General features: G+C 33.0%; 2 protein-coding genes across 3 annotated transcripts in view; one reads left to right on the forward strand and one right to left on the reverse strand.

Moving 5' to 3' along the window:
• Positions 1-12,639, forward strand: part of LOC128999835 (uncharacterized) — a 40,592-nt gene extending 27,953 nt beyond the window's left edge. The window contains exon 13 of the mRNA XM_054426539.1: positions 12,589-12,639. The gene's annotated coding sequence lies outside the window, so the exon portion shown is untranslated. The remainder of the gene's footprint in view (positions 1-12,588) is intronic.
• Positions 12,640-18,015: 5,376 nt separating this feature from the next.
• Positions 18,016-19,460, reverse strand: part of LOC128999635 (uncharacterized) — a 91,439-nt gene continuing 89,994 nt past the window's right edge. For both annotated transcript variants that reach the window (XM_054426231.1, XM_054426232.1), the window contains exon 28: positions 18,016-19,425. In XM_054426231.1, the coding sequence (XP_054282206.1) occupies positions 19,219-19,425 (207 nt within the window). In that variant the 3' untranslated portion in view covers positions 18,016-19,218. The remainder of the gene's footprint in view (positions 19,426-19,460) is intronic.

Raw genomic sequence — 19,460 nt, forward strand, 5'->3', positions numbered from 1 at the left:
AACTAAATTCACGGCGTTAAATAATATGGATGTGTCAAGTGTCTCGAACGAATTAACTGACCTGACGATTGTAGAACAAATGTTGATTGCAAGAGTACATCCCGGCTGTTGTGGACATTGGATCTTCAGAATATGGCTTAGGTTTGTCCTACGTAGGCCTATCAAGAGTTAAGACATTTGAAGGCCTGCTTCTGGATCCACCATTTTCACTAGACCGATTGATGTCAATTAACAGACACGGATCTTGGGCAAAGAAGAAAGAAGCTCTTGACCGTTTAAACAAAATGTCAAATACACATGTCTAATAACCTTTGATCAATTCTTATTCTTATTCTTAACTAAATAAATTAACTATCAGATAAATTTGTCATTCTTTAGAACTTAAATAATATCGGGCAAACAAACGGTGAATCTGTTGAAAGGGAACATATTGTAGGTTGTTAGCCCCACATAGCAAAATTTGGTTGTTTGTTGGCTGAATTGACCCTCAATTTTCAAGACACCAACCTTAAATTAAGGAATAATATTCAAGACATCAAGGCGAAATCAGGCCTGATTCAAGCATCCAAGTTAACACAGGTTTGGGTTGAAACAGCCTTGAATTTTATTGCCTGTTCCAAGCTCAAAACCAAGCAGATTTCAAGGGAAATTTCAAGTTCCAAGGCATAAACAAGGTTAATTATTGACTGAACCAAGGATGATTTTTTTATTTTGAATTTTATTGCCTGTTTCAAGCTAAAAACAAAGCAGATTTCAAGGGAAATCTCAAGTTTCAAGGCAAAATCAAGGTCAATTATTGACTGAACCAAGGATGATTTTTTTTTAAATTTTGAATTTTATTGGCAAAATTAATCAAAATTTACTTGGTTACATGTCTTAAAAATTAGTTTACATTTTCCACCTAATTTTCATGAGATGTAACTGAGTAAATTCAATAACCAAAACCACACAATAGCTTGAAACATATGGAATTGTTAGTTCAATACTTACTGCTTTTTATAACTTTTTCATAATCTAGTATAATTAATGTTTTTATAAAAATGGTCAGAATATAAAATATTAATTCAGAGGAATATTTCTTAAGTAATTTTATTAGGTAAATGAAGTTTTTTTATCAACCACCATTTGATAACTTATTTCATTTTTACACTGAAAATTATTTCACTTTACTGGCTATATATCATTTCTTTTTGATTATATAAAAAGTATTTTCTGCCCAATGATATATTTTTTGACTTTGCATCTTAAAATTGGCACTCAGCATGTTATAAAATATAATTTTATCTATAATAAAAAATATATTTAATCCATAAAACTGTTAAAATAATTAGAACATAACAAAAATTGTTTAACCATTTTTACACTTTTACTTTACTTTCATCTTTTGGAACTAAGTAAATTACAGACAAGTGTGCTGGTAAGAATTAAAACAAAATTAACTGTTCTTGATAGATATAATGTTTATTAGAAAATTATTATAAAACAATAAAAATAATAGAGTTAATAAGGTATATACAGCGGCCAACCTAATCCAAATCGTGGTCCAGAGCTGGGCTACTTCTTTCTTCCTGAAACAAGCATTTCAATCTTATTAGAGAAAATCAAAATTTTTACAATGTGAAAAAATGTGAATGTTAGGGTTTTTGGTAGTTTTAAATCTTATGACCATAAGGCTGGTTAAAGATGACAGGTTCTTAACTTAAGCATTGAGAGACTTTAGTTAGGAACACTATTCATTGACCACATCACTGTAATGTTACACAACACACTCAGTGGCAATAAATAAGTCCCACTTTACGGTAAACTACCTTACCCTAACCTAAAAGTTTTAAATTGGTTTATTCCGACTAAGCATGTGCGACACAAACTCAAGCTTTGTGGGGCTTTCATTGTTTGTGAAAGACACATATTAGTTAGGAATATTCATTGACTACATCACTGTAATGTTACACAACACACTCCGCGGCAATAAATAATCCCACTTTACTGTCAACTACCTTACCCTAACCTAAAAGTTTTAAATTGGTTTATTCCGACTAAGCATGTGCGACACAAACTCAAGCTTTGTGGGGCTTTCATTGTTTGTGAAAGACACATATTAGTTAGGAATATTCATTGACTACATCACTGTAATGTTACACAACACACTCCGCGGCAATAAATAATCCCACTTTACTGTCAACTACCTTACCCTAACCTAAAAGTTTTAAATTGGTTTATTCCGACTAAGCATGTGCGACACAAACTCAAGCTTTGTGGGGCTTTCATTGTTTGTGAAAGACACATATTAGTTAGGAATATTCATTGACTACATCACTGTAATGTTACACAACACACTCCGCGGCAATAAATAATCCCACTTTACTGTCAACTACCTTACCCTAACCTAAAAGTTTTAAATTGGTTTATTCCGACTAAGCATGTGCGACACAAACTCAAGCTTTGTGGGGCTTTCATTGTTTGTGAAAGACACATATTAGTTAGGAATATTCATTGACTACATCACTGTAATGCAGTGTTGGGCAGTAGCGCGCTACAAGTAGCGACGCTACAGTAGCGCGCTACTTTTTTTGTAGCGTTAGCTGTAGCTACGCTACTTTTAAGATTTTGTAGCTTTAGCTGTAGCTAGCTACATTTTTAATGTAGTTGTAGCGGAATTTTAGCTATTTTTCTCGCTACATTAACATTTGTTTGAGATAGTGATTTTTATCATAACCTCAACTTTACGTGAAACAACCTCTTTCAAACTGAGATTTTCCAAAAAATTAGGCCTACTTTCTTGGCGTCATACAGCTGGTTACAGCCGTTTCATTCCCTATTACAACGTTGTGTGGACATAGAGGCCATTAAATGAGTGTTATCCACATTTTTGGCTCTCATTTCCTTAATTTACTACTCTATGATTACTGTCAGGTAAAATAAAATCGCTAGATGCAGACGACGTTTAAACGGCCGGTGACAAGAGAAGCTATTGACTTCTTGCAAGTGATTGACAGGGAAATTAGTAATCAATTTAGTTTCTTTATTATATTGATAATGTTTCAACTTGGAGTTTAATGGAAACCAACACACCTTAAAATAATGAGAAACCTGGTCTTTCAACCTTTGCTTCAGCTGTTGATTGTGGTTTATCATCACAAGCCCTTCTTTGGTTAGATTACGAAGATTTTTCAAAGGTTTACTAAATTAACAAAGATGAAATTACCTGATGAGATAAGATATGCCTAGACTTACATGATAATTGTAATGAAAAATTCTCCATATAACATAAAACTTACATTGAAAACATAGCATAGTTTGCTCCTGCTAACAGCTCTTGTATAGGTCTGAGGCTATGGTTTAAGACGAATACCAAGTTCCAAGTTCAATTATTAGGAATATATCTGTTTAGTCCTTGCAAGAACAAGCCTACTATAAGTTAGCCAACTTGTTACATAGCCAAGTAGGCCTACATGTTATTTTTACTTTACAAATTTTAACATGTTTAAGTTTAAATTAAAAGCCGATTTCAGGATAAGTTGCTGAATACTGTTTTCTGTACCAACTAGGTTGAAGCACAATTTGCCCTATGCATAATGACAATAAAGGACGATTTCTTGACTTTGAAAAGTGTTATTCATAAAACAAGTAACTTATCACTATGGTTAAAAGTTATAGCAATGTCGTTTTTAATACTAAAAGTAAAGAAAGGCAATAAACTCCAATTTCAGTAGGCTAGGCTCTGTAACACAAAAAAGTATTTTTAAATAATCGTTTTACAGTTTTATTGGTCTTAATTGTTGATATAAGACATCTACAAATGAATCTATATTAAAGAAATATAATGAGCTTTTAAAGTATAGTTTGGTTGTATGTCCTTTGAACTTATAATGCAATTTACATATAAGATGCTTAAAAATAATGCAATAGGCCTATTTAAAAATAAGTACTAAATATGATGGGACACCCAACTGTTCTGTTGTTGTAATGTTAGGTTTATAATGCCAACAAATTAAATACAATCAAGGAATAATTTGTTTTTCCAAGTAATGTTAGATACAGTACTGGCATTTTTTAAATGTTTGTTCAATAAAAATTTAGTTGCAATTAATTTTACATTTACCTAATGTGCGTGGAATAAAAAGTAACGTCTTTGGAAAAGTAGCTAAAATTGTAGCTGTAGCTACAATTCATTGTAGCTGTAGTTGTAGCTAGCTACTTTTTCGGAACTGTAGCTGTAGCTGTAGCTGTAGCTAAGCTACTTTTTTGGAAATGTAGCAGTAGTTGTAGCGAGCTACATTTTAAAAGTAGCTTCCCCAACACTGCTGTAATGTTACACAACACACTCCGCGGCAATAAATAATCCCACTTTACTGTCAACTACCTTACCCTAACCTAAAAGTTTTAAATTGGTTTATTCCGACTAAGCATGTGCGACACAAACTCAAGCTTTGTGGGGCTTTCATTGTTTGTGAAAGACACATATTAGTTAGGAATATTCATTGACCACATCACTGTAATGTTACACAACACACTCCGCGGCAATAAATAATCCCACTTTACTGTCAACTACCTTACCCTAACCTAAAAGTTTTAAATTGGTTTATTCCGCTTATTTATTCATTGCTTGTAAAAGACACATATTAGTTAACAATACAATTCATAGCTTAAAATGTAAATAAAGTTGCAATCAGATAATAATAAGAAATATACCTCCTGCTCGTCCTGAATTTGGCTTGCTGTAGCCAGTTACTAATCAACGTCTTTATTGATGCCTCTGTAGCCTCAGAAAAGTTCTTTCTTGCAGCCACTGCAACATTAAGACAAATATAAGTTTAATCTACAACAACAACCAAACAGCAAAATTTAGCGGTTCTCAATCAGAGGCTACAACATTTAAATGTACGCTATTACATGTAATAAAACATTTGGCATCCAAGTATTACTAAATGATTTGGGATTCCGGGGTATTGGGTGGGGGGGGGGGGAATTTAAGCGTCTGAAATTTATCTTGTTATGTCTGCAACTACCAACACCGTATGTCGCACAGATCTAGTTTTTCTGGAATAGAAACCCCTGAATGGCTAAAAATTCCACACCCCTATCATGACTGGTGTCTTAAACTTGAATTTTTCAGTAGAGATAAACCCCAAGTTATTAGAGGTTGTGAGATGTGCACCGATAAGGAAACTGTAGCTGAAGTTAAATGTTTGTGTTATCCACATTTACTCTAAACCTATTTTTTACGTTAAATTGTTAAAATTACATCATGAAGTAAAATAACTATTTCAACAACCATACAAAGATTCTCATGATAACATAATTATTTCATTGAAAGAGAAGGACAGGCACCAACTGAGTTTAAAGAGAGTTTTTTTAGTAGCACAAGTCTTTAAGAAATAAATTCACCTTACAAGTATAATCTTTATTTCTTGTGTTAATTTCATAGCCTAGCACCATTCAATAAGGTACCTAAGTTAATACAAAATTTAAGAATCGCAATGCTCGACAACGATAAAAATTATTATTAACAATTGGTCTAAGTTATAGCCCAAGCAAATTAGGAAAAATAGAGGAACAAATCTATGTATTCCCAATTTTTTCAAAAATGTGTCGGGGAGGGTCCCCTAATGAATATATGATAGGTGAGAATAAAATCACCCTGCCGCTCTCTGGTGGTGGGAGGTGTAAATGCCCCAATTTGCGGTTTTTCGCTTATAACTTGAAAATGGTGTGTCGTAGCTTAAACTGTTAAATGTAAAAGTTAAAGCTTATTGAATTTGCTACAAATTTGATCATAAACATTATTAGTGAAAGACACATAGTTTCTGAGATATCCGCGCTCAAAAAAATAAAATAATGTTAAAAAAAATTTCATCTCAAATTTTTTGTTAAAATCTTATTTGTTTGTCCTTCTCTGTTATTTTTCAGAAATATTGACGGAAAAAAGGTTGTAGATGATTAAATTTACTTCAATAGTATATAAAAATATGTAAATAGATAAGATGTAGGTATAAAGTTACAGTATTTTAAAGATTAAAAGATAAAATTATGAATTACACAAATAGTCGCAAAGTTTTGATTTTTTATCATTGCACGATTTGTATAGTTTCTGATAATTGTTTAGGACAAATATAAGTATATTTAAGGAAAAAATTTGTAATAGTTATGTAAATAACAATTTGACAAAATTAAAAGGTTATCTATTTATTACGATGATCCAAGTTAAAACAATTAAAACATACAAAATAAATTCATACTTAATTATAGAACTAATTTTGACTAAGCTTTTGTTCTTGCAAAAACAAAGGCTAAGGTAACATTAGTTCTATAATTAAATATTCTAGTTCTTGCCACTGAGAAATACATCACAAATTCATGTTATGATAAAGATTGATCTTATTCTTTTCATTCTCTTCTTCATCATCATCTTCACATAGTTGTTGCTGCTTTAGCCATTGACAATCTTTAAATAATGCTTAGCTCATTTATGCGTCTAAAGTGTAACGGCAGACCACCCTAGTTATAACTGTTATAAGTATAACTGGAGTCAAAATTTACTTGTTCACTAATCAGTTTATTTCTATTTTACTTATAAATATACAATTCTTCCCAAGCATTCATTACATATCCTTTCTTACAATTCTTTAAAATACATAGACTATCCTCCATTTTTCCTATTGCATGGCCATTTTGTAACAGGTGTTGTGCAACATTTGATATTTCCGGTGTTGTTCCTCCACGCAGATATGTGGTTTTTGAAGTTCATAGTCTGTCCAATGTAGAATCTATCACAATCGTTACAATTGATTTTATAAATGCCCGAAGCGTCGAATTTGTTACAATCTTCTATTTTAGGATGCAAAAACTGTATGTTAGATATGTAGACGACATTCTTGTTATCTTCAGACAAGCCTAGGAGGAAGAGCACGAAACAATGATGCGGACACTTAACAGCCACCATCCGAACCTCACTTTTACCAACGAGTTTGAAGAAAACCAAAAGATCAACTTCCTGGACCTCACATTAGAAAAAAAAGACAACTTCAAGATAGAGTTTGACATCCACAGGAAACCCACACAAACGGACACTACAATAAACACTAAACAGCAAATCTATCCATCCGACAATCCACAAGACCACAGCCTTTAGATCCACCCTGTACCGAGCATATAAGATCCCACTTAGCCAAACCAATAGGAAGAAAGAACTGGACATCATTAAGAAGATCGCACAAGTTAATGGATTTCAAACCAAGACAATTAAGACTGCAAGAAAAACGAGGAGAAAAATCAATAAGCCAGGATAAACTACATAGCAGAACAACATTAGAAGAGATGAAAGAGGAAAACCCCAGATATGTCACATTTAGCTACACGGGGACTACAACACAAAGGACTGCTAACAGATTAAAAAATACGGAGTTTCAATAGCCTACAGGACTCAGAACACCATGAGTAAAATAATGTATCATAAAATAGAAGATTGTAACAAATTCAATACTTCGGGCATTTATAAAATCAATTGTAACGATTGTGATAGATTCTACATTGCACAGACTGTGAAATTTGTTAACCGCTTCAAATGTTGCACAACATCTGTTACAAAATGGCCAAGCGATAGGAAAAATGGAGGATAGTCATGTAAGTCGGGTTTTTTTCTACTAATGAAAGACGATGCTGCGGACATTGAAAGTTAGTTTTAAACCTAGTATCATGCCTATGCTCAGCCTTTTCACTACATAATTTTTCAAAATGTCCTTCTACTGTCAAAAGTGTTTTAAAAATTGTTAAACTCCGAACAGTCATTACTCCTAATTCTTTAAAAATTGGCTTACATGATGATCTCCATGGTGCAAATGTCATTATTCTTAAACATTTTTTTAAGCTTAAAAATTAAATGAATGTTTAATGTAAAGCCCCAGAATTCAATTTCATATTGAAGAGTGTTATATCTTGCATAATATAACATCAAATGAGTTTTTAAGTCAATTGTGTTTCATATCATTTGATAACAAAACAAATTCAGTCTACTAATTAAATGTTCAATGCTTTTGTTCCAATATAAATTTGAATCTACGTACAAACCGAGAAAATTTTGCATCACCGTGAACAGCTAAATTGTGGTCTTTTATTCTTTTGAATCATTTTTACATTTGATCGTCAGCATTTGTATCGCATTTGTATTTTTATTTGTGTTTGCATTTGCATCTTCTGCAGTTGTATCGTCGGCATATAAAATAAGATTGTTGGCAGGGCCGTCTCGTGGTTTATTGGCGCCCGGGGCGAGATGTTGTCAGGCGCCCCTCCCCAAACACACGATGAGTGATGATCGTTATACAAAGTTACGTGGCGGGTTGCGTTGCTACTTGCGTTTTAATGCTCAACAACAGTCACGTGAACGTATTGAATAACCTTTTAAAAATACTAGAGTCAGGAATAATTGATTAAACTACTTACATTTTATAAGAAATTTTTTTTAATAGATGATAATGAAATCCATACAATTAATGTAAGAAAATATTAAGGCCTAAAAAAGTACTATACATGTTATTAATTAATACAGTACTAATAGAAATTAATACAATGGTAAACAAAACCTCAAATCAGACTGAATGACAGAATAAAATAAAACCACGTTATTACATTTAGAAATCTGAAATAAGACCATAGTCCCTAACCTAAATATTAAATTCACTTTTCTTTATTCAATTTTCTCCGCTGTGCAACCGTTAACTTTTTGGACATATTGGACACAATATTCACGTAACCTCACAAACTAAGCTGACAGCCGAGCGAAGACTGCCGTTAAGGAGTGGTGGGGTAGTAGCGGTGGTGGGGGGGATGGGCATCTGGTCATCACGTGCATATTTGAGCCTATTTGAGGTCATTGTCTCTACCGTGAGTCATCGTCAGGACGTCAGAGACGGAAGTGGAGGAGGGTAATCGGGCGAAATAAAAATACTGTAGAACACAGCTGCTAGGCTAGTAGGCTACTCATGTGAAAGGCCTACAGACGGACAGAGCGACACTGCGACTTTGCAATATTGATTTATATTAAGATAATGAAGCTGGGCTAGGGCAAGGCCGCATTAGGTATATCTAGTGCGGCCTTGGCTAGGGCCTTCAACTCCACAGTGGAGTTCATTATTAGGCTGTTATTACCAAAATAAGTAGTAAACAAGTAAATCTAGCTACTTCATTTTTATATAACGTTTATCTGGTAAAACGTTGAAAATATATAAAGTTATTGGTGTCAAATAATATGTATTTGTTAAAAAAATCCATACAACGTAATATTAAAAATTCAGTCATACATAGCTTTTCAAATTACGTTATATACGTATCAAAATTATTTTTTTTCAATTTTGTTGTATCACTTTTGCCGCGGCGCCCCTGCGGCGCTCCCCTGGCCGTGGTGCCCTCCAAGCCACCGCTTACGCGGCGCCCCCCAGACTGTGGCACCCCACCCACGCGACGGCCCTGATTGTTGGAGACAATTTTAGGCAAATCATTTATATATACAAAATAAAGATTAAAGGTCCAAGAATCGAGCCTTGAGGAACACCAACTGTAATCTTTTGCCCATTCTGATATTGATTTTTCATTATTTTTAAACATTAATTAGGTAAATTATTGTTCTTTGAAAATGGTTTGTTAAGTCAACCATAGGACAGATTTTTTGAAATGTTATAAATATTTAGCTTTTTCAAAAGGATATCATAGTTGACTCAGTCAAATGCCTTGGATAAGTCACAAAACACTCCCATTGTGCTCTGTGACCCATCCAAAGCCCATGAAATCTCACTAATAAAATCTGATAAAGCTTTCATTGTGCTTAAACCCTTTCTAAAGCCAAATTGTACTGTGTATTGTTGTTCAAATTGGTATTGTGTACTGAGTCATTTAAAAATGGAGAAATATGACTGTCCTTACATATAACACAGAAATACTTATTTTTAGCTAATTTCCCATATAGGGAATAAGCTATTACCGCAGGTCTCATGATAAGACCTAGACCTGGGACTCATTTACTTTTTCGTTTTTAGGTCCCTAGAGGCCAAAAACACCATCCGTTCAAATTCATATGTATATGTCCGTTAGCGCGATAAACTCGAGCAAAAATGATCTGATTTTGTTGAAATTTTGTACGTGTAAACCTACTTTTATTTGAACGAGTCCGCGAACCAGCATAATCGGACTCTGGGAACGGGGGTTTATGGGGTTTTATGGGGTAAAAATTAATTTTTCAAATTTTTGACCCTAAAAACAAAAAAATTCATAACTTCTCTCCATATTGAAGCGTTGTTGTATGCCCAACGGTTACGGAGATAATTAAAAAAAAATTAATTTACAACTAGAGAACCCGCATAGTCAATGAGCCGCATAGTATGAAACATAATCCCGAGGAAAACGTTAACGTTATGCTTAAATTAGAGTAATTCTAGTTAAATCTTAGAGTTGTTTAAACACTTGTTAGAAACTAATTTTAAATATCTATATTTGCTTCGTCAAGGTTCACCTAAATTATTCCTGCTCTCAGTTTTAACTGATAAATAACTTCTAATGAATACTAAACGATCTCCTTCAATTTGAGTTAACATGATGCAAAAGTTTTTCCAGCATTGTGAATTGAAGAAAACTGTTGCCTTATTGATAACCTGTGTTAAGTAATTTAAGTTGGGTCATTTTATTTCTTTGATTTGAGACATCCTCCTAATAAAACAAATTTTCTCCTTAGAGAATCCTAAAAAGTTGGGTGATACAGAATCAACCATTTCATGTGCTCCATTTTTTACTTACAAACTCTGGGTTACCAACTGGACAGCCATAATCTGCTTTGAATAGGCTAAAGTAGCAACACCATTGAAAGTTGGTTAACTATTTTAACAAAGTGAATGTATATCTAGATAGGTATCTGTTAGACCAGGCCGCCTCTCTATTTCCACTCTCTTCATATGCATAAGATATCTTATTATTAATTGTCTCATTCTCCCGTTTTAAATATTTCTTCTTTGAACTTGAGGTATTTTCTGTTCTTCCAACAAAACTGATTAACTGTTTACTTGGTCTTAACCTCCTGAATATTACAAACATTAATATTTACTCCCAAAAAGCTAATGAGTTTCTTTTTATAAACAGCTGTTTTTTGTTTTAAAATTTGTTCCATGTATTTCTTATGGAGAAAACCCGACCTTTGGGAAGGTCTCACGCCCTTAAGAGTGAGAATTTCAAAATTCTAAAACCTTATTGCAAAACTACATATTGAGACGAATCTTTTGACACCTTAAACGTTGAAATTGGTCCACAAATAAGGGAGGAGTTGCGTTAACAAAAAACGGCTTCACGTATTATATAATATATAGATTCCCTTGTTATGCTTATGGAGCATAAATTAACTGTTGTAGTTTGCTTTTTTATGGATATATTCAAACCAAATTTGAATTTTTTATTTATTTAAAACTAAGCTATCGATCGGCATTACAATAAAAAAACACATCTCAATATTTTCCCTGCAGCAGCAAACCTAAGTACTCACTAAAATTAATGTTAGAACCATTAACATAGGTTCACCCTATCATGTAACATAGGGGAAACATGCTGTTGAACCCTTTTAAATAGAAAATAAGTTAAGAAATCTTAAATTCTTAGGTTAAGAATTTTAGTAGAAATCCAGCCAGGTAAATGGAAATTCCCTTAGTCTGCAGAATTATTTGAATTCAATTTGGACTCAAAGGAGTGTATTGGAGTGTCCAATCGAAATCGATCACTACTTACCATCTTTTATCTATATTTACCGTCTTGTGAGTAATAGTATACCGTAAGTGTAAATATATGTTTTAAACTTTAGTTTTAAGTGTTATAAGATTTTTCTTTTATTTACTTTCCATAAATTTAATAACTCGTTCAATACTGATCAAGAAAATGTCTAGGTCATGTCCGGTGATACTGATCGTTAGTGTCGACAAAAATTTGTTTCTATTATTTTAGGGTCAATTTCCTAATTTGTGCTTTACTGTTAATATAACTAAGGGGCGAGTTATTGTTTATGATAAGATCATTTTATTTGCGTTAACGATTTTTAAACTTAAATAACAAGAATCAAATTGTAAACAAAACACGACCTCTACAGTGCACCGGACAGAACTAGCAATAAAATTGGTATCTATAGTTTTACTTTTTTTGTTTTGTGTATTGGTAAATATTTGTTAGCTCATGTGCTGTACAAACTCAACATTGCCAAACACTTCCTTCCTTTACAGAAAGTAAATAAAGGTAGTCTTTTGGATTCGCCTATTGGGTCTGATGATGCTTGGAGTGTCCGATCGAAATCGATCATGTATTTACCGACCCGTTAAACAGTAGAAGTCTAAATATTTATAAAATATTTTAGACATATTTTTATTTACTTTCTGTATATTTTATCTGTTATTTGTTGTGTGTTTGTTTTCTGTATTTTTGTGTATTTTTATGTTCAATGCTGACCGAGAAGTTATTTACACTTCCTCTACAACTTGACCACTACTGCTTGCTGCATGTGTAAAACTGCACATTTGTGTCTTTTACCTTTCTTGCCACTTATCCCTCCTTGTTTCTCTTTTATTTCAGATAATTTATTGAAAACCAAACCCTCCAGTGTCTCCTTACCCTCTGAAAACCGCCTTCCAATTATGTAGAACTTTAACATTACTTTACTAAGGCTGGTCTACCTTATTCTTTTTAGTAGTATACTGTGGGAATGTTTTGAAGAGAACATGTCTTATCCTATGAATCAGTCACAAACTCCAGAGAAATATTTTTTCTCACTCTATAAAATCAAGTATAAACTAATTGACTATTACATTTCTTACAATTTCTTAGCCAAAATTTCAAACGCCAAATTTACCAATTTCCTTGCTAATTTTGTACCATATCTAGAACTAGTACAGTTACAGTGTAAATTACATTTTTAGATTTTTACTTAAAAGCTTTCCCAATTTAACTTAATATTAACTTGGGATGGATTGGTTATCCTAAACATTTTGTTAATTTTACATTGAATAATCAAATTATAAATACGGTGCTAACAAAATTACTGTGTACTTTTATTCTGTAAATATTCATCTGCATTTTATAAAGTAATGTTATAAAAAGTTAATAATAACGCTTCCCTTCCAAACATTCCTGCACTAATGATAGAAAAAAGGGATAAGGTAAAACTAGCCTAGTTGATTCAAAACCAGGTACCTATGTTTACATGCAATGTATAATTTATGTTAACCTGAAATTTAAATATTAAGCCACGGCACACATTAATATTGTTATATTTTTATTTAATTATTAATTTAAATAATCTAATATGAGACTTGGGCAGTCCGATTAGTAAGTTTTAACTTAAACTATTTCCATTTTAATTGTAAATACTCTTAAACTTCACTGTATTCTATTTTATATTTATTTATGTTATTCTTATCTAATCTTGATCTGCTATTTATTGTAAATATCCACCCGTTTCTTTTAGCTTATTTTTAACTACTTTATGCATACTTTCAATGTGCAAGGATACTTTTTAGTTCTTTTATCAAAATAGTTTAGAAATACATCTTTCTTATTTTTGATTAGTTCAAGGAATTAAAAATCAGTGGATAGACATATAGTCTGAGGGCAAAAATTGACCAATCTGTTAATATTCCTTCCTTATCCCTTCCAATCATTGGTTGTGGAATGGAGTTAATTGTTTTCCGATTTACCTGCATGTGTTTGTGAAAAATTGCATGGTATCCGAGGCTGTTTGTTTGGTATCTTTAACCTGTTTGTTTGGTATCTTTAACCTGTTTGTTTGGTATCTTTAACCTGTTTGTTTGGTATCTTTAACCTGTTTGTTTGCGTGTGTTTAACCTTAAACTTTGGTGTCTGTTTTTAAATTTGGTCATGTGTTATTATTTATCCATAGTTTATCATGTTTAAATTTGTTTGTAAGCTTAAATTATTTGTTGTAAATGATGTTTTTTTGTAAAAGAATAAAGATGTAATTTGAACGTGTGTTGTTTACTATCTAGGAGTACCCACTTAAAACTCTGTAGTGTATTTAAAGAATCGCAAAAACATGGCAGTGATGGAAGTAGCCTAAATAGATTAAATTTGATAATTTGATATTGCTCCTTTGCTAATAAGTGTTTTGTGACTGACACAAATGGCTTTTGATTCTGTGATTTGAGTGTAGATTTCTCACGGTTTTTTTATCCTCACTCACTCCAATGGCCATTTATGCCCAAGATGGGATTTGGCCACACGCACCAACAACTGCTCTCCTATCTTCTGCCTCTTTAACTGCTGCCCCCACTTCTCTGGCGTCCTTGGAGACACTATCCCACCATCTCTTCTTGGGCCTTCCTAATGGTCGGTTCCCTTCTGGCTTTCCTATTCTTGCTTCTTTTAATAGTAAACTCAGTTTTCTCCGTATTGCCCCGTATTCTCCTTGCTTTCACGTGTGCTATTTACATCATAATCATTATACATATTCCTCCCTCATCTCCCTATTATGCCTTTTTCTCCATTCTCCATTTTCTTGTGTTGGGCTATATATCATTCTTAAATTTTTTTTTCAAAAACAATCACTTTGTGTTTTTCTTCTTTGTTTAAAATTCAAGTTTCAGCTTTGTAAGTTAATACTGGTCAAATTTCAGTATGATATATTTTTATTTTTGTTCTATGCGAGAGAATCTTTGAAGTCAAAAATTTCAAATTTCTTTCAAGTGTACATGCATTTATTGGCCTGAGCAATCCTATAGTTTGTTTCCATTTCTTCACTATTACTGCTTGATATAATTACCCCTAGATATTTAAATTTTGTTCAAAAACTTCAAAATGATGTCCATCTATAATAATTTTATTTTATCTAATTTCATTTGGCTGTCTTGTGAAGTGCATGCATTTTGTCTTCTCATCATTAACTTTTAGGCCGATTTTCTCTGTTTTATATACAGTCTGGTTAGCTCCTCTATGTCATTTCTGTTTTTGACAGGATGACTACATCAATTTTTTATCATACTGTATATTATACATTTTTTTACCCTGGGTCTTTATGTGTGAACTTGATGTCTGAGTAACGTTTGAGTATGTTGACATGAATTTCATGTTAAAAATAGTATATTTCATTACTAGGACCGAAAGTGGCATTTTCCGGCGCGTGCTCAAGTTTTTGTGTGAGGCGAAGCCGAACACAGGGAACCCCAATTTCACGTGCAAGGCGAAGCCGAGTACGTGAGAGTTATTTTCACGTACGAGGCGAAGCCGAGGACGGGAATAATGGAGCAAGTGCCGGATAATAACTTTCGGTACGAGTTATGAACGATACTTTTCATCACGACGCAAAAATACACAAACACAGAATAGCAGACCTCAGTAATATTACAATAATTATCTATCAAACAATTTGTTTAAACATAAAAATAAAATAACATCTTCTAAAAGTAAACCTATGTTCATTTTTGTTTAATTTTTAAAACATAAAAATAAAATAAAATATTCTAAAGGAAACCTTCATACATTCCTCAATACTTCAAACATCAAAATAAAAGAATAAAACGATTTTGAACAATACATACAGCTGATTTAAATCATTAAGTTAAACCTTAACAAAACACTAGCGCGCATAGTGAATAAATGGAAAACTAATTGAGAGCGAGGGAAAGTAAAATTTAGAGCGAGGGAAAATCAGCTGATCGATTTTCCCTCGCCCTAAATTAGAGCTTGGGAAACGGCTACTTTCATTGATGTCAGCTGTTATCGAAAATAGTTACTTTCGGTGAGAAGTGATGAAAAATATTTTTCATCTTCTAAAATTCAAATAACGTTTTTAAATTTGTAGTATTGACTATTTTAGCTGCTGAAATAAGACATCTATATTGACAAGCTGTCACCAATTTAATATTAAAAAAGGATGAAGTTGAGTGAGCCAGACACATATTGCGCTGGTGTCTATAATTCTATTTTCTACCTTATTTGTTACTGGGATAGTTGACATGACTTGAAGATAATATAAATTATAATAAGTCGTCCTATTAGTTTTACTAGGTTAAAAAGTCTATTATGCAACAGAAATCAGTAATTTATGTCAATGGCTCACTTCAGCTATAACCATTTTGATTAAAAACTATTAATTATTTTATTAATGGTCAAAGCTTGTAGTAAATGACTCTTGATGATAAAACTGATTGTTCACACATGAAATCAGTTATGTTACATAACTATATCTAACTATAAAATTTACCCGAATATGCTTCAAGCTGATGGTTATTTTTATTTATTTATTCCTTTGAGCTCCAACATAATTCCTTTGAGCGTCAGATGGAAGACTACAGCCAAACTTCCACTAGAAATTAGCTATAGGAATACAAATCAGCAAAAACAGTCAAAAGCTACAGGTATAACTGAAATGTGCTGCCAGCTTGTGAGTCAAGTTTTACACTTTTGGTTGTCAGTTACAGTTCGTTTCGCGAGTAAAAACCAAGCAAAAAGATGCACAGTAGTAAAAAATGCTAGTGCGCAGGCAGACAGCTGAACAGCTGGCAGGCTTAGTTTGGGGAACACATTTCCCTAGTGCTAGGAAAGATAATATCGGTTTGTCATATCAAAATCATTTATCAACCATTAAACAAATTTATTTGTACTGACACTACATTCTCTTCTTTGCTGGTGTCAGCTGTGCAATAGGCAATCGAGTTGTCGTCGTCAGTACGATCAAGAATGATATCGTAATGATATCTATACCCTTGGTGCGGCGATAGGAAAAAGTGCTCACCGCCCAGGTGATTCAATGTTGTTAAACATACTCCCAGCTGGTATTTTAATTTTACTCGAGAAAAGAACTGTACAACTGATCTATGGCCAGTCTTAAGGTTTTGCCTCTCCAACTAAGAGATAGCACTGTTGTAGATATAGAGTTAGGCCTACAATACATCTTAAATAATTGATAATTGAATTCATCTCAGTCAGGTCTGGTGTGTAACCATATGAGAAGTTGACCTGTATGTGGGAAAGACCCACCTAAATTAAGCAATGAAGGACTCAAGTAGCTGGTAGAATGAATGAATTCTTACGTGAATTGCACTTTAAATCAGAAACCCTAAAACATTTGGATGTTCATGTCAAAAGAAGAGTTAAAGCAAGATAAAAATAGACATGATTAAGATACTGAAAATATACTAAGTTTAAAGGGTTAATTTGAGATGGTTAGGGACAGTTTTTCAGCAGGTCAAAAACAGAGTATGTAGAGTACGCTAAGTCTTAAGAAAACGAATTCCTTGGAGCAGTCTCGTAGATCTCCCATCTACTTAAAATAGTAAGTTTGTATGTTTGATTAAACGTTATGAGCTAGGACACTGTTGGACCGATTGCCACGAAACTTGGTACATAAGGGTAGAATTTCATGGATTAGGTTTATACACCATCAATTTCGTGATCCGTCCAATCGGCTCCACCCCAGTGGCTCTGGAGTTTCCCCATGTTAACCCTATGAGTACTTATATTTAAATGGAATTAAGGAGTCTTAACAGCTGGTTCAACTAAACAATTTGATTCTGTGATGTTCAAAAGCATTAAAAAAGTTAATTGATTTACCAACAGGATGCAGCACTATTATTTTTTAAAATTTATAACAACCGCTAATTTGCAACCAAAAGGTGAGTGAGCGTAGCGAACAAACTTCAACCTGGAGGTGAGTTAGCGTAGCGAACGAGCTAAACCTGAAGGCAAGTGAGCGCAGCGAATGAGCTCCAACCTAAAGGTGGGTAAGCGTAGCAATCAAACTTCAACCAGGACGTGATTGAGCGATGCGAACGAGCTCATCTTGAAAATGAACGAGCATTAGCATTTGACATAAAACCACAATAGGACAGGACGACGTATGTCGGGCCAGCTAGTGTTGTGTTTCTATATATGACATTCTATATTTTCTCTTTTTTTACTTCCTTAACAGGGGTTGTAAGACCAGTGTTAATACACTGCACAATACAAAGACAATACAATTTAGTTTAGGGTCAAAAAACAAAAAACTTTGAAAACTTAATCTTTTTATCTTATAAGAATATATACAATATTTTATAATACAATTTTCTATAGGTAGTAAAACAATATTACAAATTATTAAAAGTGATTGATCAAATAATAGAAATAAGACAATTGGCACATAATATAGCTGTTTTCAAGCAACGGCTAATTCTCATATTAAATACTTTCAATGAAAAATCAAAACTTAAAATTAATGCACTAAGTACCTATATTATTAGTTTACAATTCACTGTGAAATTACTAACTCAAATATATAATTCATCACTAATCTAATTGAGCTCTTTAGAATTCAAATTGACTACTTTTCAAGGGTTATTCTATTTATATACAGTCATCCCTAATTGGACTAACTAAGGATGAAACACAAGAATAAAAGGTACCTAAATTGGTAACAAACAACTAATGCTTTGTTTATATACACTAACGTCTCATTTGGGAACCCTAAAATCACTTGTATCTTATATTTCTTTCACAAATATTATGCATTATCAGCCGTATCAGCCCTTATATTGAGACATGAGGTAGCCTACAAATAAACACTAAATGTTAACAAAAAAACAAATGACATGCTTACAAATTCTTTCAAAGGTTAAACAACTATTTCAATGTATAAATGTTTTTTGAGTCAAGTTTTATAAATACATACTATACCAAACAACAAATTTCATAAATGTGTGAGAAAACTTTTTTTTTTAATTAAAATTATTTTCCTAAAAGGAGAATTTCTTAAAATGTGTTGAGAACATTTTAAATAAGTTTGTAAATGGAGTATTTGTTATAAAAAACTTGGAAGGATAACATAATATCCAAGCAAGCTGTCAAGCAGCTTTTTTCAAACAGTAAAGAACCTAGGTTTCACCAGATTTTTACCTATCCTAAAACCATCCTGTACAGTTTTGGTTTGGTTTCGAAATCCAGATTGTTTATTCTGTTCCGATAATAAAAAACACTTTTTAAACCTCATAAGTTTTTTAGCTGAACAAAGTAAGAGTTTTAAATAAAATAAATTTTACATAAAACCCAAAACAAAAATGATCAAATATTTTTTCCTTTGCTACTATTGATTTGTAACACTCCAGAACTTCATGTTCAACAAATAAAACTTTGTTAACTTCAACAAAGTTATCTTACAACATCCTCGATAAAAATGGTTAAGCCACATCATAAAGAAGTGGAGGACGAAGGTGTTCAACCGAATAAGATGTCAGGCAGTTTGAAGCTCCTCAGAGAAGGTCGTCGAGGTGGTTGTGGGGGAGGGGGGATCAGCCGGGTGGGGAGGAAGTCTCGGGCACGACTCTGCGGCTTACGAGTTGTCAAAGACACAACCTCCTCGATAGCTTCTAGAGTTGGGCCGGGCGAGGACAACAACAATGAGGAGCACTGTGCGGCGCACACCTACAAACACAGGTACTGTAATACTGTAGAGCAAA

This window comes from Macrosteles quadrilineatus, unplaced genomic scaffold, assembly GCF_028750875.1.
Source record: "Macrosteles quadrilineatus isolate MER2022 unplaced genomic scaffold, UCM_ALF_1.0 Scaffold_8__2_contigs__length_117827958, whole genome shotgun sequence".
Classification (NCBI taxonomy): Eukaryota; Metazoa; Arthropoda; class Insecta; order Hemiptera; family Cicadellidae; genus Macrosteles; species Macrosteles quadrilineatus.